This window comes from Geospiza fortis, unplaced genomic scaffold (genome assembly GCF_000277835.1).
Source record: "Geospiza fortis unplaced genomic scaffold, GeoFor_1.0 scaffold183, whole genome shotgun sequence".
Taxonomy (NCBI): Eukaryota; Metazoa; Chordata; class Aves; order Passeriformes; family Thraupidae; genus Geospiza; species Geospiza fortis.
In genome coordinates, this window is record NW_005054447.1 from 127,417 (window position 1) to 153,310 (window position 25,894).

A 25,894-nucleotide genomic window follows, 5' to 3' on the forward strand; every position below is an offset into this window, starting at 1 on the left:
AGTGCCGGCCTGGGCGCGGAAACCTCCCGAGTGCAGGAGCGGCTGCATGGGAGGAGTTCATGGACGGGGAGAACGCCCCGCTCGCATCCCGCTGCCTATGGGGAGGAACGCTGGAGCTGCAGCGATGGGACGGGCCCTAAAAACCCGGGCAGCCAGCTTGGGAACGAATTATTGCCCAATGTCTTGGTTTACGGCAAATTTCCCACAGCCTTTGGGGAGGAACGCTGGAGCTGCAGCGATGGGACAGGCCCTAAAAACCCGGGCAGCCAGCTTGGGAACGAATTATTGCCCAATGTCTTGGTTTAGGGCAAATTTGGCACAAAACCTCTAAAGGGGTTTTCTCTATAAAGCAAATTTAAGTGGCCTTTCTTCTACTAGGTTTGGAAAAAAAGATTTCTTTGAAGAAAAGTGGAAAAAACCTGTTTATTTCACAGGCAAAGCGTTCACTAGCACATAAAATGAGCAATATTAAACAATAAAACTTGCTGCTCCAAAAGAGATGACAAACTCATAAAAGTCCCCTCCGTGGGCTGTAGCTTGGCTCACTCAGTCTCTTATCAGTCTCTTATCAGTCCCCCTGGTGCTGGAAATGCTGCGGCCCAGGCCCAGCCTGGTGGGCTATAGGTGCTCTTCTGGATGTTCAATCCAGAGCAGGTTTAAATATGTCTAAAGAAAAAGAAAAACCACATTCCATGGAATTCCTCTTCCTCAGCTGGCTAAAAAACTAACTAAAAACAAAGGAGAGCTCTGTCCTGCTGTCTGTCCATGCTGCAGACAGCACAGTCCAGGAGCTGGAATGTGGACGAGTGCAATTTCTGAAAATAAACTCTGCGCTTCTTGTCTCCCCTCTCTGCTCTCAAAACCAGCCTTAAAGGTGCAAAACTTATTTCTGGGCTAAACAGAGAACTGGGGATACGAGCACCACAAAGTCCCCCCAGTTTGTTATATCTCCGTGCCTGGATTTGCTGTTTCTGTGGCTGGTCACAATTTAGGGCACTCCTCATAAAAGTCCCCTCCGTGGGCTGTAGCTTGGCTCACTCAGTCTCTTATCAGTCTCTTATCAGTCCCCCTGGTGCTGGAAATGCTGCGGCCCAGGCCCAGCCTGGTGGGCTATAGGTGCTCTTCTGGATGTTCAATCCAGAGCAGGTTTAAATATGTCTAAAGAAAAAGAAAAACCACATTCCATGGAATTCCTCTTCCTCAGCTGGCTAAAAAACTAACTAAAAACAAAGGAGAGCTCTGTCCTGCTGTCTGTCCATGCTGCAGACAGCACAGTCCAGGAGCTGGAATGTGGACGAGTGCAATTTCTGAAAATAAACTCTGCGCTTCTTGTCTCCCCTCTCTGCTCTCAAAACCAGCCTTAAAGGTGCAAAACTTATTTCTGGGCTAAACAGAGAACTGGGGATACGAGCACCACAAAGTCCCCCCAGTTTGTTACATCTCCATGCCTGGATTTGCTGTTTCTGTGGCTGGTCACAATTTAGGGCACTCATCCCTGCAGCTTGGGGGGTAAATTGAAGAGCCCCAACTTGTGAGGGTTGTAAAAACACCCTCACAAAATGCCCACATCAAACCCAAACCCAAGTTCCCAGGACATTCTCTCAGCTGCTCACATGCCTTTTACTGCTCCTGGAGGCAAAAAAAACCAAAACAAAACAACAAACCAAAAAACAACAAAGATCACAGGGATGCGTTAATATCTGTATGATAAACATGAGGAGGTGGTTTTGAGGTTAAAAGCTGCCTCTCTTACTAATAACCCTGGATTTTGGCTGGTTTAGCCAAAAACATTTTTCAAAAATTAATGCTGTACTACTAATTTATCATTTAAGTTTAAATATACATTCAGATAATTATTTATTTTGTATTAGCTGTTGGCACTGATATTTTTGGCCAATTGATATTCCATACAAAGCTATCAGGAAGAAGGACTTGGTCTTTCATGTCAGCCTTTGAGAACCTTAAAATTAAATTAGTTCACTGAACACACTGAATAAAAGGTATTTCCTTATCCTTTGTGCACATATTTGCATTTTTCAGGACCAGATCTAACTCACACAATGGCTTTTGTGGTACAGTTTAGACTTTTCATTTCTACTGGAATTTAATATCTCCAATCTTAGAGGAACTGCAACTACTTTTAGAGTAATGGTTTCGATCATTTTGCTCAAGTTTTAAAGGAACTGAAACTCCAGTAAGAGTGAACTCTCTCCTCTTAGATAATTTACTTTTAAATGTTTTAATGTTACTTTTAGTCCTAGTTTTATTTGTAGACTATCATATCCATAAGAAAATGGAAATGAAAATTCAGATGTTTAATTTGTTTTACTCCAGGTGGTCTGGTAGTAAAAGCTATTACCATGACAAATGAAGTGAACATCTTAAGAATATTTTCCTAACATGTTCTGTCATATCTGTTTATTAATGTTTTGATAGTAATGCTAATAACATAATTATATATGAGATATCCGATAATTAAATGAAGTGGGCTATGGCTGCTTATTAAAAGTTGTTTCTATTTTGAGGAAGTATTTAGTTCTTGTTCCTTCAGGAGTTTGATTTCTCATGCTGATATTTTAATTTCTTCTGTGGATGATGTATGTAAGATTCAGGTCCTTTCCTGTCTTCAAAAGAGAAAATAGAAAAAGAAAGAAAAGAAAAAAAAAAGGAAAAAAAACCCAAGTCAGAGGCAAACTTTACATAACTTTACATGCCATAACTTTAATATATCATACTCACATAATATAGCATAACATAAGTTCCCATCTTGCAATGATTTATTTAACTCCTGTGAACAAAGGTTCACATACAGCAGTGAAACACAGCCTCGGGAAATCTACAATTTTATTCTCCACTCAGGAGCTAGAGAGAGAAAATATGGTCTTGGTAGCCCTGTGTTGTGGTGGTGTTACTCATTTTGGTGTTACTCATTTTAGTGTTACTCATTTTAGTGTTTTTATGCGTTTTTAGCTTTTACTCATTTTAGTGCTGTTACTCATTTTAGCGTTTTTACTCATTTTTAGTGCCTGGTCGCTCCAATTGCGCTCATTTCTGGCTTGTTTCTTTGAGGCAGATCCATCGCGCGTGAGACGCATTCCAAGGATTTCGTTTAGAAGGTGAAATTTGACGGGAAATTTGATGAACCTCTCAAAGTTTTAATTAATCGAACGGCTCGGGCCGGAGCCGCTCCCTGGGCCCTCAGGGCGCGCCTCGGGCCGCTCCTGCTGCTGCCCAGGGTGGCACCGGGGTGCTGCCAGCCCTGAGGGGAACGAGTGTCCCTTGTGTCCCTTTTTTCCTGTCCCTTGTGCCCTTTCTTGCCCCTTGGATCTCTTGTTTCTCGTCCTTTGTCCCCTTTCCCTTGTCGCCACAGTCGCGGCCCCTCACGGCCATTGCCCGCCCGCCTGAAGGGGAAGCGGCGGGGCCGGGGCGTCCTGGGCGCCTCGGTGCCCTCAGGCTCTGGGGGCAGCAGAAATGTTTAAATCCCCTCGGATATCGAATTTAATTACCTCGGATATCGAATTAAATCCCCTAGGATATCGAATTTAGGCCGGCCCGGGACTCCCCGCCATTCCCCCGCCGTCTCCAGCCTTTGAGGCGCTGCCTCCCCCCCGGGCGGGGCGCCCCTTTACCTTTGAAGAAGAACCAGCTGCACGTTTTACAGGTTTTTATTTAAACATTCTTCCCAGCGTGACCTCTCAGCAAACACCTCGTGCTTTTCGTGAGGCAGCCATGGCGAGCAACTCGCAAAAAGCAGATAAAAATAGAAATAAAAGCAAAAAGATGGAGGTGAGTGGTGCTGTGTGAGGGAGGACCCCCCATCCCCTGTCCTCCTCTGGACTGAAGGAACAGACATCCACGGCACTTTAGGGACGTTTAGGGCAGCAGAAATTACTTTTTCAGTGTGAGGAAACTGCAGTTTCTATGAGGGCTTCAAGCCCAACAAAATTGGGTAAGCACTGGGATATATTTATGTAGAACTTCTTGAGAGCGAGATTCTGAAGTGCACCAGCTTTTACTGTGCTATATATACAACATATATCAGTATATAGATATAAATATGTGTGTATATATATATATATAAATATGTGTATATAGAGAGATCTCAATCTGGTACTTCCACCCACTCCCCAAGATGCTCATGATACTGTGAACCCACTTGCATTTTCTCCAAAAACATCCTCAAGGTCTTTTTAAACCTCTTCTTTCTCTCAGCTAAACTCCGTGCAAAGCTTGTTTTAAATCCCAGAACTGTATTTTTCCTAATGTGCTCTGTTGTTAGAATGAAGCTTCAGAAAATCCTCCGTTGCCTGACAAAACAGATTTGGCTCCTTCTGAGGATTCGCAGTCCCTTTTCAAGACTGAACCATTGGAAAAGATTTTAAATGGTGATGTAGTAAATATACTGGAAGTAAGTATGGAATGACCTAATTTCATCTTGAGAGTCATCCAAATGTTTAAATAAAATTATCTTTTTCTCTCTTAACAGAGATCAGCAAAGAAATTAATAACTTGCTATCAAAATACGCTGACACTATAAGGCAAGTTAACTTTGTGCTATTTGCACAGCAATTTTAAAATTCTCTAGATAAGATGGATGGGTGGCTGCAGTTTAGGGAAATTAACACTGAAAACTGTCAAGCAGATCTTGAAAGAAAAATGGTGGGTTTTATTACAACAGAGGATTAATTTGGTCAGAAACTGGATATTGATACATGACCCATTTTTAAGAAAAACATAAAAGTAGTGAGAAAGTTAATGGCATTAGCATTGATTTTAACCACAGATTTCTTCACTTCAGTGCAAGAATAGCGTTAGATTCTTCTTATGTCCAGGAACTTGATGAAATCCTAAAAGAAGCCAGGGCCATAGAAAAGCACTTAAAGCAGAAAAGGGAGAAGCTGAAACAGAGATTCACTGTCATTGCCAATAGTCTGCAAAGCTAAATGGAGTTTGTTATAAAAATGCAGAGCCAAAGTTGTGTTTGTGTATGAAAATAAACTGTGATGAGTGTTGTGATGTCTGTTTCTTGTATAAATGTTTCTGTCAGTTCAGGAAACTTCCGACAAGTTAAGCAGCTACTTAGTGTTTAAACAGTGTAGTGGTAGTTAATAAAAGCCATTCTGAATACCTCTTTTAAATACTGTCATTCAAGGGATCGTCAAGACATTAAGCAATGTTAACCCATTAAACATAGCAAAAACCTATTTTTATGAAATATAGAAATTTATGATGTAAGTGGAAAATGACCTCAGATTATTTCATGTTAACCATTTTCTGGTTATGAGTTGTTTTTTTTTCCTTTCTACTTTAAAAAATTGGGGTTTTTTTTTGCTAAAATCTTAGTACAATATACTTGCAATGTTATTTCCATTTGGCCGGAATGTAAACAGGCTGAAAAGATCAGCTTAGAAATAAGAGAGTTCTGTAAAGAACTTTGAGAAAGTATAAAGTCTTAATTTCAAATGCATTATAATACTGGTAATATGTGTTATATTTCAAGGCCATGTAGTTATAAAACATAATCAAAGCTTTGTTGTTGATGTCAATAAGTAAATAGATAATGTTAACATGATCTGGAATTACAGTGTTATTTTATTTGGCTTCATGAGTGTTGTTTGTTGATATTCAGTTTTTCTGAGAACACTGAGCTCTTTTTCTTTCTTGTCATTTTACTGTGTTAAAAAAATAAAAAAGATGAAACATGGAATGTACAAAGGATCACTTGTACAAAGTGTGGGGCTTTTGTAATAAAGAGAAGTGCTGGAACAAGATATATTTCCATCTCTCCCCCAGTAGTGTGCAGTGATTTCCTCTCTAAATCCTCTCAGACCTAATCCACCCTCCTTTCCCCCTTTCCTGAGCTCACAGCCAAACGTGCTACGTGTCACAGTGACACGATTTACAGCAAAGAATGAAAAGGAACTGGACATGTAGGGTGAGATTTAGATCCCTAAAGATGCAGATATGTCCTTAGCAGGATTTTCAAAGTGCCTAAGCATGGTGTAAGCGCCTTACCCGCTTAGGAATTTTGGAAAATCCCATAAGGTGCCTATCTGCATCTTTAGCATCTGAAGGCTTTCCAAAGTCTCACCACTGCTCTGCCATCATATTTAGCAGTCTCCTATTTTTTCCCTGATACTCTCAGGCTTCTCTGTTTATACAGAGAAGATTTAGGAAGTGATATTTCTTAAAATATTGTGCTGGGTGTTTCTAAAATCCTGCCTCATCTGCAGTGATGACACAACCCAGAGTTTCACAATGATGCCTGCCAAAGGCCTGAACTCAGACATTGACCCACAGTTATTTATGAATTATAAAGAAAAGTTACACAAATCTAATTACTGAGGAGCATCTGCCTGTTACTGCATTTGAGCTGTCTGTGCTTGGGGAAATTGTGCAACCTCTTTAGAGCATCTGGGTTTGGATTATCTCCATTTAGTTTATGTGGTCAATATATCCAACTATCAGTGTCAGAACTTAATTTTAGGATACAATAATTTTATAAGATTTTCTCCATGGGGAATCAACTGCTCCTGTTGCAGCAATTTGCTCTATTTAAAAACTTCACAAAATCCAACAAAAATGACTAAAGTTCCACTTTTAAAACAATGAAGGACTCCTTAGTGCAGTTCAATCCAAGATATATTTTTAGAATCATGACTCTAGGTTTTTTACAGTGATTTCTTATACAGTTGGTTATCATTCCAATTAATAACCTTTAGTAGAGTGGGATCTCTGGGATAATAAGAGGAATTTAGAATCTGAGGAGTAAAGTCAGTGAGTATGCCCATAGTAACCTAGATCAGCTTATGTGTGGTTATAATTATTAAATTTTTTAATTACTAAGAGCAACAAAGCTACTGGTTTTGCTGCACGAATATAGGTGACAAGATATATATATATATATATATTCAATATATATATATTCATTTTACTTACTATATATATATCTAGTAAGTAAAATTAATTCAATATCTATTTTAGAGAGTTTAGGCTTGAAATAGTGAGTTCAGAAATTTTAAAACATCCATTGAAAATAAGTCAGCCTCTCCTCTTGTGAAGTTAAATAATATTTCAGTAATGGAAATAATTCCTACATTGGAAATTGTAATTGAAAATGAAAATGGAAATCAATCATACATTTATCTCTCCCTGTTTAAAGGGAACTTTCTATAATTGTTGTGCTGGTCAGAAATACAGAGCACTTTTCTGCTGGCTGCTCTTTAGTGTTCCACTCAGTATCTTGATGTATAAACACACTCATTACACACTATTTTCCTTCTAAACCATTAAAAATAAAAATTTATTGCTTTCCTATTTGACTAAAACTCATCCACCCTGCTGATTGCCCCCCTTATGGATTTCAGTGTTTATTGGGAGAAACAAAAGAACGTTTCTCTTCTGATCTGACACTAAGGGCTCCTTCCTGCTCTGCCTTGCAAAACCCACCTAGCACCCATCCCATCCCTGTCTGCTTTCCAGTTTTACTGCAGGAGGTTTGGACAGAAAATTAATTGGCTTTGAAGCTGCTAAACCTGATCAGCAAAGCTCAGCTGGTAACTACGTTTTCTTTTAAGCTTCTCCCCTCCTTGTTTAAGCTCCAGCCTATAAATTAACAAGAACGTCTAAGATGACAGATCAGTAACAGAATATAAATGGATTTTTTTTTTTAATCTGGAAGCATTTTAGATGAAGTTCTGACCCCTCTTGGAGTCAAGGGGATCTTGACACTGAGCCTTTGCATTTCTGAGCTTGCTGTGAATTTCTTCACAGGCTGGAAAGTGTAAGTGATGAAAAACTCAATTTCTCTCATTGCTCTTCTATTATCTAAAAGTTAAAAATGGGAAATAACAGATAATGCAGAGAGTTTAGATAATCAGTGATGCGAATTCTTTCCTGAGAAAAGGCTAATCTTGATTGTTTACTTAAAATGAAACTGCCTTTTAGCATAAATATGGATCAGAATAGAAAAAAAACCCCAAATCTAGTGGGGATTAGAGGTGTTTTAGACTCAGGACATTCTGTCCAGAACTAATCAAAATTCAGTTTTGCTAATGGTAGAATGCTTGACCTTTGAATTGTCTTTGAAGGTGGCACTGGAAAAGAACGAAGTGGGCATTTTGCATCAACAGGGGAACAGCCAGGAAAAAAGGAGGGCAAAGATCCATAGCTCAGTCAGCCTAAATCCCATCCTGGAGAGAGGCTGGAGGAAACTTCTTAACTATGACTTGGATAACAATAAACTAAAAATAAAAATTCCTTTATGAGAATAGCTGGCTTAATATGGAAAAATTACCAGTGGGTACAGCTTGGTGTAAGGTCATTGACAACATCGTGTATGATGATCTAGAAAATAAGAGCAATCAGTTAGTCAGGGCAAACAAATGAGTTTAAAAGTAAACGAATACTCTTCTTCTTTTTCATCATAGATCAGCCTATGTGGTATTGCATAGTGATCTGCTTCCAGCTTTGCTAATTCCACATTATCCCAAATGATTTAGAAAAAAAAACCCCAGAATTAATATAAAGATAGAAATAAAAATAATATAAAAACAGAAAAAACAGAATTAATATAATTAATTTTTTTTAAAGAGCAGCAAACTAGAAGTCACAAATGCATCACTAACATACATTAAAAATTCGTGGTCATCTCAAAAACATGAAAGGTTGAGTGGAAATCAAGATTTCCAGAAACCAGAAATAATAAGGAGCTGAGAAAAGATGATCTGTGGGAAAAGGTTGAAGCAGATGGATTTGTTGAGAGAAAGCAGAACTCAAGGGAGGGAGTAATAAGAGAGGAGTTTTAAAAGTGCAGGAAGGACAGGAAGAAATCAGCTTAATTCTCAGCAGGTTTTGGATGAGATTTAATCTGTCTGTGGAATGGGGTCCCTGGCGTGCTGTGCCTGCTGCCCAGCTCCCTCTCCAGGCACAGCACAGCCTTTAAGAGCAGATTAATGACATGAAACCAATGTTCCATCACAAATCCAAAGCCCTGGCAGCTCGCTCCTGGCATCCCCAAGGGAAGGCTCTGTCCCAGGTGCAGCTCAGCAGAGCACAGCCCATCCTGCTGGGTTTGGTGGGGGAATCTGGCGTGGCAACCAATATTCCCAAAGAGATTCATTAAGGTGCAAAATGGCTCCTCAGGTTTTGAAACAAAACTATTTTGCATCCCAAGTATTTCTGGGAGCTGAACACGAAAGCGAGGTGGGGGGAATTTCCTGGAATTACCTAGAAGCCTGGCTGCTCTGATACACAGATCCACGTCCTGTTCTTGCCTGTCTTTCCATCTCTCCGGCTGGCACACAGCGCTGGTGCATTTTTCCCAGGTGCCACAGTGCCCTGGCAGCAGCAGCAATGCCCTGGCAGTGGCTGGCGGCGGGGCCCGCCCCGGCCCGCGGGACGCGGCGCTGCTGCGGGCACGGCTCTTATTGTGAAAGGATGATGAGAGGCAGCGCTCGCCTCTCCCGACCATCACTGCCTCCCTGCTCGCTGCCCTGGCACCGCTACCTCCGCCCGGCCGCTCCGAGCCGATGCCTTCTGCCCGCCGGAATATGTTCGCCAAAATCCTTTTGTCCGCCGCCAGCCTCCTGCTCGCTCACCTGCTGCATGTCCTCTGCTCTTTGATGCAATTCGTTCCAGGTAAAACGCGTTAAAACCCCTTTCATCCCCTGCCCTCGGAAAGGGGCTGCTGCTGCTGACACGGGTCGGGAGAACAATTCCTATTGTCAGGCATTCGCGACGGAGCGATTTGAAGTCTTTGTTAGATGGCAGAAAATGCCTGTTATTTGTTGAATGGATAAAGGGCAGAGGCAAGGATTACAGCAGATACAGATGGTCTGGAGCTGGAAAAGCAGCGCACCGCAGATTCTCTGTGCGAGGGAGCCAGCTGGAAGTGGGCAGGAGAGGGTTCTTTGGAGCCGCATCGTTGCCGAGGCTTTAACCCGAACGTGCAAACGGTGAACTACCCCAAAGGATTTTGTATCAGAGCCCGACTCTGTGCTTTGTGTCATCATTGCAACGCTTGAGCTGCTTTTCTTTGTTTTTCTTTTTTTTTCCCCGTTTTATTTTGTTTATTTGTTTACTCGTTTTCAGAAATTAGGAACAAATAAAAATCATGGCCAACCTCACGGAAATTTCTGCTTTTTGAGGGTAGTGGTGGTTTTGTGCCCTTTAAATTCAAATCATTGCTTCCGAGGTGTCCAAAGAGCTGAAATAAATCTCAAATCTGCCTTGTTGTGCCACCAGAAGACTCTGAATTGTAAACTCTAATTTTTCTGGGAAATCAACAGCTATTTCACTGTTGCCCTCCTCCTTTCCTTCCTTTCAGCCTTCCCCTGCCCTCCTCCTTTCCTTCCTTTCAGCCTTCCCCTGCTCTTTTTCTCCATTTATTTTTTCCCTGTGTTTTCTGTCGTTTCTTTTCCGTTTTCCTTTGCTCCTCGGGCTGTTAGAGAGGAAGTCGGTGCCTCAGCCCCTGGCCATGGGGAGCCAAGCAGCTGCATGGAACAAGGAGCCCAGCACGGGCACATCCCGGCACTCGCAAGGCAAGTGCTGCACCTTCCCTTCAGAAATCCCACTGGGAGCTCAGGGCTCCAACCCTGGGGGGAGTCCAGAGGGCACAAATCCACGGCTCTGGTTCAGGCTGGGGTCGGGGAGAACTGCTTTGCTTCCATGTTGTGCCAGTGTTTTATATGGAACAAAACACAGCCTGTGCCAGAGGAAAATTCCCAGTTTGAATGATCCTCGGGGAAAACAGAATTCTTGCCTCATTCTCCCTACTTGAAGAATATAACGAGCATTCTATTTGCTAAATTTGGCCCTTAATTCTGGAGTCAAACAATTAGACTGTGCGTGGAGAGGTGGACCCTGAGCCTTGGCTTTGAACGTGTAGATTAAAATCAAAATGACATTGCCCTCTCCCATGTGATCCCATGTAGCAAATGGCTCCCATGCTTCTATCATCCACCGTTACAGATACAGATTTCATGTCCCACCCACTGCTGTTGAAATACAATTTAATGTCTGATTCATGGTGGCTGCACCCACAGCAGCTTTCTCTTCAAGAGCCTGGTCCTTCATCCCACCATATCTGCGTATAAGCAATCAATAGATAATCAATGCTGGGCTGTCAGTTTGTATGGGTCAGTGAAATCATGGCACACTGTGCAGGGAAACAGGAGCTGAACAAAGGATAACTCTGCTGTGGTTGCCTGCTATGTTAAGAAAATTTTGGAGGAAAGTTACACCTCTGTGTCTGGCACTGCTTGTGCTTGGATATGCCAAAGACCTTAAGCGTGTTTTTAAAAGTCTGAGGTAGGATGGAAAGAAACTACAGTGGAGAAATGAGGGTTCTGTGGTCTTGTGCTGATTTTCAAGTGTTCCAGCACACACAGAGCCCCACTGGGACTGTAGGGTTTTAATTGTGGATTCAAGTTCGTCCATCTTGGAGCGTGGCCCGAACTGAAGGAATAATTTTATTTACGCATTCTTTAATATTAAAAACCAGCCTATCTTCTACCTTCCTCAGAGAGAGTTTGGTCCATTCTTGGGGAGCTGGATGTTTAAAAAGGGTTTTTTTATGAGTGAGTTTTCCCCTGAAACTGAAATGGCATTTTTGAAATTACTCAGGAACATTGTTGACCAGGAGTTTTCTGTGTTCTGTGCATTCAAAGTTCAGTTAAAGTTAACAGTTATTACTCATATCTCTTTTTGTTTAATACGGAAGATACGTTGGTTTGGTTTTTTTCTTCTTGCGTGCCTTCCCTCCCACTAGCTATTCAGAATTGCCTGCAATGACTTGTCTTGTTCCTGGAAGTTTCTGCTTTGGCTCATTTTGGTGTTGGGATTTGCTCCCATTTTGCCAGGGAGCGAATTTCTGCCAGGATCTTCAGCTCACTTGAGTGATGGCCAGAAGAAAAAAACCAATCCATTCTCTTGCTGTGCCTCTTTCTCCCTTTCTGGCCTGGGTTTGGGGCATTCCCTTAAATATTCTTGCTGTTTATAGTCCATTCTATTGAACTCCAGTTTGTAGGGGATGCCTTGGAATGAATTCTAATGAGATGAGTTCTAACTAGATCAGATTTCAAGGATTACTGAGATGATCACGTGAATGGTTATCACAGGACAGGAAAAACAAAAAGAACTTGGCTTACTTAGCTTAGGAAGTGATATGATTCTTCACCCTAAATACAAGACAAGGAAGGGAAAACTACCTAAACCACACACCAGAGCTGCCAGAAAAACAAGAATAATGTCCTTTGGTAAATTGAAAGCATTTTCCTAATCATCTGGACAAGGAGCAGTTATCCAAAGAGGGAATAAGTACCTGTAGACATAATAATTTTAAAGACAGAATTCTTATATAAGAATTTCTGGGGCAGCAGTTGGGAGGGGTGGACTCAGGAGGTCTTTTCCAACCCTGGTCAGGCTCTTTTGTGGAATGTATCTTTGCAAAATTTCCATTTACAGTGCTCTCCAGGAACTTTCAATGTAGTGCTGTCCTGAGTCGTGCCAGCTTTGTTTCTGCTTGGATGTGAAATATCTCCTTAGGGATGTGTTCCTCTCATTCTTTAATGCACATTTTGCACCTTTTCAAACGAAATCTTCAAAATATCTCCTTGTGGATGTGTTCCTCTCATTCTTTAATGCACATTTTGCACATTTTCAAACGAAATCTTCAAAATATCTCCTTATGGATGTGTTCCTCTCATTCTTTAATGCATATTTTGTATCTTTGCAATTCTCATCTGCATTTCTGCAAACACTTCAGAGATCTAAAGGAGGATTTGGGGATTGGCAGATTGGAGAGCTAGATTGGAACCTTGCATTTTTCCTTCTTGCCATCCTAACATGCAACCTGTGGGTGTTTTTGTGTAGAGAAACAAGCTCAGCAGAATTCTGCCTGCCAGCTCAGCTCTTTTGCAGATAGTCCAGCTGAAATATCAGATTTCCTCTGGAGATGTTGAGCAAAGGGTTTCAGAGGAGGGAAATTGGGCAGCAGCTACACTTGGTCACCTGGATTAAAGGATGTAGGCCAGAAGCAGCTGTGGTGAAAGAACAGAAAATCAGAGTGAATTCAGTAACAGCCTGGACTCCCTGCAGAGTGTGGTGCCTGAGCAGCCCTGGGTGATGGAGCTCTGCCTGCCATGTGCCCTTTTTGGTCAGTATCTCAGCCCACCTCAGTGCTCAGCAGTTCAGGCTGGCTCCGTGGTCTTGGGGAGAGCACAGAGCAGCTGCACTGAGGGCAGGATGGGCAGGTGCCAACCTGGGCAGGGAGGCACCCCCGGCTAAATCCACCTCTGCAGCTAAATGGATTGCTAAAACAATCCTTGTGTTGATGAGGCTTTGCAAACCAGGCTGTGGGAGCCAATCACTGACATCACTGGTAGCTCACAGCGTTCCAATCACTTCATGCTCTCCTGGAGCTTTTGTTCTCCAGAAGGGGTGGTTGCAGCCAAACCAGAGGCTCCATCAGAAATTATCCTACTGTGCTTATTTCCCTGCCAAATAAAACTCGTAAATCTGTTTTGTGCTGTAAATAGGCTTGGGCTCAGTTTCATTGGTGTTCTTCCATTTTTTGCAGCCTTTTTTTCTTCTCTTAATTATTCGTGAAATTAAATCCAAATATGCATTTTTTTGATTAAAAGAAAAGTCATCATCTTTTCTGTCATCCTATATTCTGTTACCTCCTTTGGGTGCAGAACTAGTGTCTCTTGTGGATTAACTAGAGCAGAGTAGAATCCACAGGATTTCCAGCTCCCTGTGGATATGTTGGGTTTTGTGGCTTTACCTTGAGTATCCACCAAACTTGGCTGCTTGCAGATGCTGAATGCTCTTCTCCCTGATATCCAATCTCAAGATCTAGCATTTTTCACTTTAATCCAGTGAAAATCTCAATTCCCTTTGTTTTGTTCTCCCTGCTCTTTGCAGGTTTCAAGAATTACCTGCCCAGCCCATCCAAGGAGCAAATCCCATGCCACAGACCCCGGGGGCTGCAATGCATCTCCCCCTTGGTGCAGAGTGTGGAGGAGACCCCCGAGCCCATCCCAGCCAAGATCAAAGGACACATTCCCAAGTGGATTAATGGAAATCTGCTGAGGAACGGCCCTGGCAAGTTCGAGTTTGGTAATGACAAGTAAGTCTCCTTCAAATGAATTTTTAAATGGTTCTGACCAGAACTCTGCCTAAACCTAAAGGGGACTCCCCTCATTACTATTTAGAGCATCTCTTAGTTTCTTTTTACGTAAGGGAATGGAGAAATATCGATGTCACTCTTTTCAGAGCAGTTATCCCCTCATTTGGGAACTCCCATTTTCTGCAATGAGGAGCTGGATGGTGAAGTCACCGAGGCTGGGGAAGCTGAGTCACGGAGAGGCTCTCACCCACTCACCGTGGTGGGGTGGGGAATAAAACATGCCCAGCTTTGTCCTCTGTCCTGAACAAAAATCCACCCCTGAGCACTCTGAAATAAATTCAGGGCAGGAATTTGGAGAGTTGGTTGCACCAAATGGTGTGAACTGATTTCGAAGCAAATCCACCCAGTTGTAAGAATAATATATTAAAATATCCCCAGAAGGCACTTACTCCCTGTGGCTTGGAATGTGCCATTCTAGTAACTGGCAGCTCAGCTGATGGCAGTAACTGGCCAAAGCTGATCTCCTCCTTATATTCCTAGAATGAGACCATCAGGTGTTCTGGGAGTCTCACAAATCCCTTGGTTTGGAGACAATAACATCCTGCAAGAAGCTGAGAGCTAAAGGCCTCTGGGTTTGCAGTAATAATTTATATTGTTGTACAGTACAGCACAAACTCCATACCCTCTGCAGAAGTGGGTGGTTTATCTGTATAGATTATTCCCAAAAAACCTTACAGCATTTGCAAACATCACATCCCACAGCTGTGAATATACTTGTTTCAATTTGTTTCAATTTGTTTTCATTTGTTTGGTTTGATTTGTTTGATTTAGGGGTTTTCCCAAACAAAGCAGTGGTTAATAATTCAGGGGATCTGGGAATCAGCTTTTACAAACATCACTAAACCTAGAAAGAGGGTACTACAGAGCATCATATAATGCCCAACTCTTCTTCATCTCTTTTTTCTCTCTCCTGGAAGGTTTAACCACTGGTTTGATGGCATGGCCCTGCTGCACCAGTTCCAGCTGGCCCATGGCACGGTGACCTACAGGAGCAGGTTCCTGCAGAGCAGCTCCTACCTGAGGAACAGCCAGCACAGCCGCATTGTGGCCTCGGAGTTTGGCACCTTGGCCATGCCAGACCCGTGCAAGAGCCTCTTTGGGCGCTTCCTGTCCCGCTTCGAGCTGCCACGTAAGGATGCTTCTGTAAAACCTGAGGGGCTTCTGAGATTTCCTTGGAGGAACTTGTGGTTAGGTGGAAAGGGAGGGGTGAGGAAGTCTGACAGACTTTCTGTGAGCTCGTGTTTTTCTTAGAATATGGCCCAAATGCCAAAATTATGCAAATTGGTGTCAACCTCAGCGGGGGGAGGCAGAGTTTAATGTTTTGATGCTGCTTCAGCTTGCTCAATCCTGGATCTTTTTGCAAATTTCCCAAAGAAAGCTCTCCCCGAGAGAATATCCTGTGCAGTGCTGATAATGAGCATTACACCCTGATGTTCTACCTGAGACACAGCTTTGCCCTTAGAACACCTTGCCTTGCTAAGCTTGTAGGGTAAGTGGGCTAATCCCTCCCTTCCTGGACTAAGGGGCAGGAGATTATTGAGTAGGGTGAGGGATGGTGCTGCACAGGAATGGAAGTCCCAGTACCTTTAGGATTCTGTGTACGTCAGGGAAGAAAGAGGCTTAAATGCAGGCAAAGTATTCCCCACTAAAACCAGTGCGGGGCTGAAGTTTGCAGCTTGTTGCTGATGCTGTGACCATCTTCCTTTTCTCCTTTCCCCTCCTGCCTCATCATCTGTCCTTCCCCGAGGTGCTCACGCCTTCACTCGTGGTGACACCCCCCAAATCCCCACCCCAGCTCCCTCAAGACATTCCAGACCTCTCCACATCCCTCACCTGCCTTTGCCCAGCTGCCACAGTGATTTCCATCCCTGTCCTTGTCCTTTTAACCCAGCTCCACCTGCACAGTTTCCCTTTGTAGATTAGCAAGATACTTCCAATCAATCTCACAGGGATTAATGTCACTGCAAATGGGTTTATTTGTTTAAACATGCCTAACTTGCCATAATTCAACATGAGCTGCACAGAGCTGTGCACAATGCCAAGATTTCTGTTTCAGAACCCAGTGACAACTGCAATGTGAACTACGTACTGTACAAAGGGGATTATTATGTCAGCAGCGAGAACATCTGCATGCACAAACTGGACCCAGAGACACTGGAAACAAAGGAGAAGGTATGGACAGGTGGGATGAGGGAGCTGGGGTATGGTGGTACAGAACCACACCTTGCTGGCCTGAGGGGAATTCTACCTCCAAAGGAATTTGTCTGTGTCTGCAGCATCTCCCAGCTGAGTCCCTGGGCAGCTCTCAGGGGTGGAGGTACAGTCACTGCCTGGCTGGGCACAGCTATCACTTCTCCTCTTCTCTCCTGGCTTGCCTGGGCTTGTCTGCGCCTCTTAGCAGAACAGGAAACAGCTTTTTTCTGTGTACAAGAAAAAGTGAACATTGCTGATCCCACATCTGCCTTTTCCCTGGTGCTTTGCTTTCATATCAATTCTCTTGATCTGCTTCTTACGCCTCAAGCTTTGCACACTCCAAAGCTGCCCTTGATCAAACCCTCCATTGTAAAGGGGTGGTTCAGCTGCCACTTGATTTTCTCCCCCCTACTAGGAAATGACCAAAACATCAGAGAAGTTTTTCCCTGTGGCTGGATGTGACAGAAGAAGGTGACCTGTGACAGGACAGCACAAGCTATGTAGTGCTGTCCTGAGTCATGCCAGCTTTGCTTCTGCTTGGATGTGAAATATTTCCTTATGGATGTGTTCCTCTCATTCTTTAATGCATATTTTGCACCTTTGCAAACGAAATCTTCAAAATATCTCCTTAGGGATGTGTTCCTCTCATTCTTTAATGCATATTTTGCACCTTTGCAAATGAAATCCCCCCTGCCTGCACCCTTAGAGGGGATTTGGGCTGGACAGCTGTGGGAAGGGCTGAATGAGGATTCTGCCCTTCCTAAGTCAGTATTTACTGCTGGGCCTGTTTGACACCAAAACATGCCAGCTCAGAGCATCCCTCAGGTCGTGAGGGAGCCACTCCAGGAATCCCTGTCTGCAGGATCAGTAGTGAGTCATGAATATGCTGTGTGTAAAGCACAGCCACCGAGCTGGAGCTGTCCTGGGTGGTTTGCCAGCTGATCTGGTTGTAAACCAGACTGCAGTCATGAAAAGACACGTGGGGGTTTTCAGGTTCAGCTCTGTTGAGCTACCTTGTCATAAAATGAAAAGAATCCCCCTCAAGCATTATTTTTTTAGATGCAGACTGTTATTTTTTTGGCTAAGTGAAGAAATGGAAGGGATGATTTCACATTTAAACTCTCCAGTTTGAGATGCCTTAATGGGACCTGGTTTTCTGAGCTTGCAGTGACAAAACTCTTGGGGATTTTTTGGGGCACTGACCATCTCTTCACACATCTGCCTGTGCTTATTATGGGCATCATTCCCACTGTGCCAGCACTTGTACCATAAGGAACATCTGTGTCTTCCAAGGAATCTCTACTGCTATTAGTCCTGCTTTACTGATAGACAAATATCCTTATTTTCAAGGATTTGCAGGCAGAATGAAGGCTGGAGTCCAGATCCCACATTATTAATAATGAATAAAATCTGCTCTTCTTCCTCAGACTTCCACAAAAGCGACCCTTGGGGAAGTTCTGCACTGACTGAAAATCTCTGGCATTTGCAGGTGGACTGGAGCAAGTTTATTGCAGTGAATGGGGCCACAGCTCATCCCCACTACGAGTCTGATGGGACAACTTACAACATGGGCAATTCCTATGGGAAGCACGGTGAGGAGGGCATGGCCAGGCTGGTTTTTTGGGCGGGGGGTACAGGATTCCTCCTGGTGCTGCTGCAAGGAGCAGCTGCTGAAGAAACACCCAAAGAGACCTGGAAATTGCTGTTCCTCAGTGAAAATGTCAGTGTCAGTCTGTCCCATAAAACTGGCTCCTCTCAGGATTTACTTTCAGATGCTTCTGACTTTGGCCTGTGAATATCCAGCAAATTCTCCTCTTCCTCTCCCAAGCTTTGCTGGGAAACAGGAGAATTATTTTTTTAAAGTCCCCTCCACTGTTGAAGCCTCATCTGAAGAAATTTAGCAATTCATATTTTTCACTTAGAGTGAATTGGCTTTTGATGAGCACCATAAGGGTTTTTGCAGGAGGGAAGATAGAATTTATTCTGGTCACATGGCTGTCTTCCAGCAAAGCTGAGTTTTGTGGGATATTTTTCTTCTTCTCAGAACTCTGAGCATCTTGATAGGATCCTGTTCCATCCACATGGCTGCTCTGAGCAATCAGTCCCTGTCAGCTGTGTGAAATCCTTCTTTTCCAGAGGCCTCTGAAAACAGCCACTGCCCTTTTTTGTGATCCCTTAGGCAGCTCCACATTTCCCCAGTTTTGGCCATTTTTCATTCTTGCTGCTTTCATTTCCTTTTGGCCTCAGCAAAACCCAGCTCTGTGCCACGTGCTTTTTCCAGCTGGACATACCAAGCTCTAGATCATTATTATTCAGAAGTGCCATCCTTTCCTGCTCATATGCTCAGGTTTATTGAATGAGCATTACTAAGGCTCAGAGTTTTCATTTCCTGTGAGCTCGGTTTTCATCCTGCCCCTGTTATCACAGGAGAACGCTTCAGGCAGAGCTGCTGTTCTCCCAGACTAAGATCCCTCTGCTTCCTTTCAAGTTTCCTCTTTTTGTTTTTCTTTTGGTAGATAAATCCTCTGTAGAATGCTTTGCTGCCTGTTGGGAGAGGTTTAGGAGACGTTGCTCCAAGTATTCCTGGAGAACAGGAAGGAGCAGAGCCTGAGTTTGGTTTGAACACCTTCTCCCCTTTGCAGGATCCAGCTACAACATCATCAGGGTCCCCCCACAGGAGTCAGGCCACGGGGACACCTTGGAGGGAGCCAAAGTGCTGTGCTCCATCCCTCCCAGGGACAGGGCAAAGCCATCCTACTACCACAGCTTTGGTAAGAGTCCACCCCAAACTCGGGGAATTTGGGAAAATGCGATGCAGAAAGGGCTGGCCAGATCTCTCTGCTCTTGAGATGTTTCAGTTTGGGTGATATTCCTCCCTTCTCTCCTCAGGGATGACTGAAAACTACATCATTTTCATCGAGCAGCCCCTCAAGCTGAACCTGTTGAAGATCATCACCTCCAAGCTCCGTGGGAAGCCCATCTTTGATGGGATCAGCTGGGAGCCTCAGCACAACACCTACTTCCATGTGGTGAACAAGCACACTGGGGAGGTGAGGGGGTCTTTGGCCCCTGCAGCAGCTAATCTGGAACTTCAGTTCCAAATTTCCAATTTTTTTTCCAATTTTTTGGGAACTTTCATTCTACATAGCAGCCATGGGGAGTTTAAGAACCAATCCAGAAGTTACTGCAATAAATATTTTAAAGTTTATTGTAGTGTAGATTTACACTACAATGCTTATTTGTAGATTTGTTAAAAAATGGGATTTCTTCATGCATTTTCCTCTTTATTCATTCATTTCTTTGCCAGCCCTAAAAGGACAGGCAGAAAGAAGCAGTTTGGAGGGACAGGGACTGAAATGCAGGTCCCAGGTACTACAGGGTATAAAAAGGTCAGAACCTGGGAAAGATGCACAGTAAGGGGCTAATTGATATTTTAGGATTTTCCTTCCAGTTTTGCTGCTTAGTGGCTTAAAGCAGCCCTTTCGAGGTGACACAAGGACAGAAGGCAAAGCCCAAGGAATGAGAGGGGTTACAATGGGAGGCAGAGTGTAGTATTTGCAGGGATCCTCAACAAGGGGACAGAAAATGCATCTGACTCCATCTTATCAGAAGGCCAGTTGATTATTCTATTATACTATATTGTTCTATACTATATTACACTATGTTACATTGCATCTAAACTGAATCTGCCAAGCACCCAACTCTGCACACAATCTCGTGACTGTCCTGACTCAGACACACACACTTGGCCCTGACAGGCCAAGGAAACAAAACACCATCACTTTGGGTGAATAATCTCCATATTGCATTCTGCTTTGGCACAAACACAGGCACAGCAAATGATAAGAATATTCTTAGGAAGAATTGTGCCTTGTTTTCTCTGTGAAGGGAAATGTGGGGCTGCACACTTGGCCCTGACAGGCCAAGGAAAGAAAACACCATCACTCTGGGTAAACAGTCTCCACATTGCATTCTACTTTTGCACAAACACGGGCACAGCAAATGAGATAAGAGTTGTTTTGATCATTCTCTGAGGTTCAGAGAATGTGAAACCCAGAAATATTCTTGGGAAGAATTGTGCCTTGCTTTTCTCTGAGAAAAGAGAAACGTGGGGCTACAGGAGAGATGAGAAGGAGGAGGTGAGGCAGGGAGCTGTGCACAGGAGCTGCAGCTGTGCCCTGCTCCCTGCAGGTGCTGCCAGGCTCGTGGTGCTCCCGGCCCTTCGTCGCCTTCCACCAGATCAACGCCTTCGAGGAGCGGGGCTGCGTGGTGCTGGACCTGTGCTGCCAGGACGAGGGCACCAGCCTGGCCCTGTACACGCTGCAGAACCTCAGGAGGAGCGGGGAAGGGCTGGACCAGGTGAGATCTCTGCCTCTGCTCCCCCAGCATCTGCTGCAGGAGTTGATTTTCTGCAGCAAAGCTCAGGCTGGGAGAACGGAGAACACCATGGGGACAGCACAAGCACAGTGCCATGAAAACTGAAATGATCATCTCTTGATGCTTTCTCTCCTTTTAAATCTCTCTCCATGGGGCATGCCTATGAAGCTCTTCAAGCCCTATGTGTGACACAGAGCTCCATAGCCTGGCAGAATTTATTTCTGTTTTAAAACCTTGGTTTTAATGACATTCATTTTCCTTATCCTTGTGTAATGCAATTTTCCCCCAAGAAATGATGCAAAATAAGTTGTAGCATAACTTCTAAATGGAAAAAGAAAAAGGAATCCTGTTTTTTAAGACATTACTTCATAAAAGGAGCAGTTTTTATGAAAATCACAGAAACACAAATATCACAGAAACCCCTGCACTGTTCCCCACAGACACCTCACATTCAAATAAATTATTTAGTGTGTCCAGCTCTGTGAAAAGCCCCATTTCAGGCTGTGAGAGGGGCATTGTTTTGCATAGGTCACACATGGGAAAAGTGGGGGTACTTTCAGTTTCTCACCCTGCAGATGTGTTTGTTGGAAATCCAGCATGCTGGGCGGGCTGCTGCAGGTCCAGACAGGGCTGAACTTCCTCTGTCTGTCCTGAGCTGTCTAGAACCAGCTCAGCTCCGACCTGAAAGGAGCACAGCTGTGTCCCACCAGGTTCTGCTTTCTCTTGCCATTTATTCTGGGGGCTTTTCCAGCATTTTTTGAGCATATTCAAGTACAGCACAGTGTTAATCCCAGCTGTTTTTTTTTTTTTTGTCCTTCTCTGAGGACAGCCCAGGTGGAGTTTGATGTGGCTGAAGGTGTCCTGGTGTCAGCACCGAGCCTGTTTCCAGCAGGCACATTCTTCAGGTGACAAGTGACATCACCAGCACACTTCACCCACCCACACACAGAGGAGTCATTTCAGAACAGAATCTCAAACCTCACTGCATCAAAAGCCTCAGGAGTGTCTGGGCATGGCTTGTCTCTTTTCCCCAAATTTGCTGGCTCACTAACCTTGGCAGAGTATTCTGTCTGGCAGAGTTCCTCAGCCAGATTACATGAACCAGAAAAGTTTTGAAAACAGGGTTAACATGTTATTAAAGTGAAGTTTCACAACTGAACCAGTGAGTTGTGGATTGAAGTAACTGAGAGACACCAGAACAGGGTCCTTATCTATTTTACTTAAATGGTAATGTGATGGGTTGTGAACTTGGCTTGAGCAGAGCTTTAGCGGCAGTGGTGGAATTATCCTCTCCATGTGCTGAGTGTCTGTCACGCTGGGGGCTGCACTTTGCTGCCCAGGTAAATCCACCATCATTCCCCTGGACTTCCAACCATGAATCCACGGGTACCTGAGCATGGAGGAGGGAATCCTGCAGGGGAGCTTCAGGCACTGAAGGCACAGTGCTCTCCTGCTTCTCCTCAGGGTGATGTAAAGCAACATTAGCCTGTTCTAACTAAATAAAACACAGTGTCTGTCCCGCTGCTGAATTTGGAGATAATGGATTTTTATTGGGCTGATTTGCATACCCAGCTCAGCATTAATTACTGTGAGAGCAGTGCTGACCCTTTTAATTCATGTGGTTTTGGTTTCTGCTGTATATTACTGGAACACGCAGGAACTTCTTCTTTCCATTATGTGTTTTACCTTACCAGAACTTGGTCAAACACATAGGAAAAAGAAGAAGAAGAATTCAGGGGTGTCTAAAACTTCAGAATTGTTCCCCAAAAGTGCATTTAGGCTGAAATGTCTGTTCTCTCTCCATCACCATCACTCTCTGTCTCTCTAACAGGTTTATGCCTCCGTCCCCAGAGCTTTCCCTCGCCGCTTTGTTCTCCCTCTGGACGTGGATTCAGACACACCCGTGGGGAAAAACCTGAACCCACTGCCTTACACGCAGGCAAAGGCTGTGAAAGGTGCAGATGGCAAGGTGTGTACCAAACCATAAATGCATTTATGCAGCACCTGTACCTCAGAGCTTTAACCACCTTTGGTTGTGCAGTGGTTGGTGGGACCAGCCAGTCCTCCTGCCCTGCCCAAGCTGAACCAACCCTGCACGTTTTCTGTAGAAATTACTCTGTGATTTTCTTTTTCTCCCAGGTCTGGTGCACACACGAAAATCTCCACCCTGAGGGCTTTGAGAAAGTCGGGGGCCTGGAGTTCCCCCAGATCAATTACTCTGGGTACAACGGCCGCAGGTACCGCTACTTCTACGGCTGCGGCTTCGGGCACCTGCTCGGAGACTCCTTGGTCAAGGTTGATGTGGAGACCAAGAATTTCAAGGTGAGGTGAAGTCACCTCATCGGTTCCTTCCCCTGAGCTGGATTTGAAGGTGTGACATTTACTGGGGGTTTTAGGGTTTTGCACAGATGGGTCTGGGATGAGATTCCCAATTTCATCCCTCACCTGGCGCCTTATGACTTGGCACAGTCACCAAACAGGAGAGGATGGCACCAGCACACTCCTGGAATGAAAAAAAGTTAACAAAAAGTTGAACTCTTAAGTTTCTTGCAGCACAGAGTATTTCCAGATGCCTTTGTGGGGAGCATTGTAACTCTGCTCACTGTAGCAGACAAGTATGAATGCAATGAAACTCATCCATAGGTCCCTGAGGCTCATCCATATGTTCCTGTGCTTGCTAGGTTTGGCAGGAGGAGGGATGCTACCCGTCAGAGCCCGTGTTTGTGCCAGTGCCTAATGCCACGGCAGAGGACAGCGGAGTCATCTTGTCTGTGGTGGTCTCCCCTGCTGAGGTAACTTGCTGGCAGTAGTTTGTCAAAGTCACACGGCATTAATTCACTTTTTAAGCCTCAGAGCCGAGCTGGAGGCTCCCTGGCAGGTAGCTCTTGCTCCCCAGAGTGCCCTGCCAAGCACAGGCAGTGCAGGCAGGAGTTTTCCCCAGGGTGTTGGTGTGTCCCCAGTGGAAGCCGTGAGGCTCAGAGCTCCTGCCCTGTAGGTTTGGTCTCCATGGTTTGCTCTGTGCCTTTGTGTGCAAACAGTGCAAGAAGTTCAGCCTGGCCACTCACTCTGCCTTTCTGCTCCTCCTGCAGAGCCAGAGTGCTTTCCTGCTCGTCCTGGATGCGGAGACCTTCCGGGAACTGGGGCGAGCCGAAGTCGGGGTGCCAATGCCTTACGGGTTCCACGGCATCTTCAGTGCCCACTGAGGAACTCCTGGGCACCTCCTGGGACTCAGGGCTGAGCCAGCCCCACAAAGAACCTCTGCTGCCTTCACCTCCCGCCTTTCCATCACATCTGGGATGAAGGAGCTGCTTTTTCTCCACCACAACCTCCTGTATAACTAACAAAACACAGCCAAGGAAGGCAGGAACCCCTTTGCTCCCACAGCCCACTGCTTTATCTACTTTTTTTTACTATCTTGCTAGACCAGCTATAGCAGCAGTTCACAAAGGATGCGAGGGTGAGGCTTGCTAGGCAGAAAATGGAAACTGAGGTGATAAACCCCTTCCTTTGGTGCTCTGAGGGGAAGAGAACATCAACACTCAGGGCTGTGACTTTGGCTGAAATATTTAGAGCAGAAGAAAGGAGCAAAACCCAGCAGGTGACAGGTGGGCCCAGTGAAGGGGAGTAAATCCCCCCTTGCATCCAGGTTGCCTTCAGTGGACTCCGGGGGGTGGATGCAGACACTCACAGAAGCTGTGCTTGTGCTTTTTTCTGTACCATAGCAGCGCCCTCAAATAAAACCTTGGGAAGTTTTTCCTTTCTCTGCCTGCCCTCGGAGTCTTGTAGATGTTGGGGGCACATCTCCAGAGCAGGACACAGCTCTGCTGGCTGACAGCTCCTGCCTTCCTCCCAGTTCCACCAGTAGGAAACACCAGTAGGAAACACAGGGAGCTCCACTGGGGCCTTGGTGTCCCCCTGGGGTTAAGCAGAGCAGAACAAACTCCAGCCCCCTGTGTCATCCAGGCTTCTCCAGCTCCCGGACTCTGGGTGGGTGAGCAATGAGGACTTCTAGTTGTACTTTTTCATTGTGAAGAATTATTTGAATAATTTCCTTGAGTAATTATAGAGCCCTTTCGCCCTTGGGGCTTTTCCTCCTCTGAGCTTCCTTACAGGTCTGGGGAAAAGAAAAAGGATTTTACCTCAGGGCTGCTGCTCTGGGAGAGGCAGAGGAGGCTCAGCCAGAGCTGGTGGAAGCCACTAGATGGCAAACAGCTCCCGTTCCTGCCGTTAGCAGCCTCTGGCCATTGTCACATCCTGCCCTCCTCCTGGAGCCTGTCCCCGCAGGACCGGCCCCCAGCACGGGCAGCAGAATGGTGCCGAGGGGTGTTTGATGGAGTTCAGGCTCCATTGGTTCTCTTTTTTATTTTATTTTTTTTAATTTTCTCGTTGAGGTGGGAAACGAGAAGGGATCAGAGGCTCAGGTGGATTAGGGAAAAGCTGCCGTGTTTAAAGCTCCGCTTCCCCAGCACACAGCCCCGCCCGGGCTGCGCACACAGGCTGCGCTCCCCGCCCGAACAGCTCCTGCGGCTCCCGCTCCTCTCGCACAGACCCTGCCCCGCGGCTCGCGGATTTCCCACCCGGACAGATTCACTCCGTTATCGCCGGGAACTCCCAGGAATTGAGGGAATGCACATTCAAACCCTCGCAGCGCTGAGAAATCCAGTTACTCCCCGTTCTCCCAAAGCTTTCTGAAAATCACCTCTCCTTAAGGGTTCCTCTGCTTGAGCTCCATGAATGTTAGTGCCGGGGTGCGCTCCTTCAGGGATGTCCGTAACCAGCCCGGGGTCCAACGCTGACACTGGGGGGGACAAGGAGCATCCCGGAGCTGAACACGGGGGATTGGAGCATCCTAAGGCCAAACACGGGGCATTGGAGCATCCTGGAGCTGAACAAGGGGAATTGGAGCATCCTGGGGCTGAACAAGGGGGATTGGAGCATCCTAAGGCCAAACACGGGGCATTGGAGCATCCTGGAGCTGAACAAGGGGGATTGGATCATCCTGGAACTGAACAGGGGAGATTGGAGCATCCTGGGGCTGAACAAGGGGGATTGGAGCATCCTGGGGCTGAACACGGGGGATTGGAGCATCCCGGGGCTGAACACGGGGGGATTGGAGCATCCTGGGGCCGAACA

General features: G+C 45.1%; 2 protein-coding genes across 3 annotated transcripts; both read left to right on the forward strand.

Annotated features, from left to right (window-relative positions):
* Positions 1-3,702: 3,702 nt before the first annotated feature.
* TEX12 (testis expressed 12) lies at positions 3,703-4,943 on the forward strand. The gene is made up of 4 exons (XM_031062418.1): positions 3,703-3,786; positions 4,280-4,385; positions 4,487-4,538; positions 4,799-4,943. The coding sequence occupies exons 1-4, from the start codon at positions 3,730-3,732 to the stop codon at positions 4,941-4,943; spliced, it is 360 nt and encodes a 119-aa protein (XP_030918278.1). The 5' UTR covers positions 3,703-3,729.
* Positions 4,944-9,390: 4,447 nt separating this feature from the next.
* Positions 9,391-24,524, forward strand: BCO2 (beta-carotene oxygenase 2). Of its 2 annotated transcripts, XM_031062403.1 has the most exons (13): positions 9,391-9,639; positions 10,449-10,541; positions 13,927-14,131; positions 15,109-15,320; positions 16,248-16,363; positions 17,874-17,976; positions 19,027-19,155; positions 19,274-19,434; positions 20,576-20,743; positions 22,593-22,730; positions 22,901-23,083; positions 23,443-23,553; positions 23,851-24,524. In XM_031062403.1, exons 1-13 carry the CDS (start codon positions 9,531-9,533, stop codon positions 23,962-23,964), a joined length of 1,842 nt encoding a protein of 613 aa, XP_030918263.1. In that variant the 5' UTR covers positions 9,391-9,530; the 3' UTR covers positions 23,965-24,524. The 2 variants fall into 2 exon arrangements, with proteins under 2 accessions (XP_030918263.1, XP_005427576.1); XM_005427519.2 differs by lacking the exon at positions 10,449-10,541.
* Positions 24,525-25,894: the final 1,370 nt, after the last annotated feature.

Coding starts and splice junctions, on each gene's coding strand:
- TEX12 (XM_031062418.1), top strand. CDS start 3,730: ATGGCGAGCAACTCGCAAAAAGCAGATAAAAATAGAAATAAAAGCAAA. Junction 4,386..4,486: donor ATTGGAAAAGATTTTAAATG/GTGATGTAGTAA, acceptor CTCTCTTAACAG/AGATCAGCAAAGAAATTAAT. Junction 4,539..4,798: donor AAATACGCTGACACTATAAG/GCAAGTTAACTT, acceptor TCTTCACTTCAG/TGCAAGAATAGCGTTAGATT.
- BCO2 (XM_031062403.1), top strand. CDS start 9,531: ATGCCTTCTGCCCGCCGGAATATGTTCGCCAAAATCCTTTTGTCCGCC. Junction 15,321..16,247: donor GTCCCGCTTCGAGCTGCCAC/GTAAGGATGCTT, acceptor TTTCTGTTTCAG/AACCCAGTGACAACTGCAAT. Junction 17,977..19,026: donor CAATTCCTATGGGAAGCACG/GTGAGGAGGGCA, acceptor TCCCCTTTGCAG/GATCCAGCTACAACATCATC.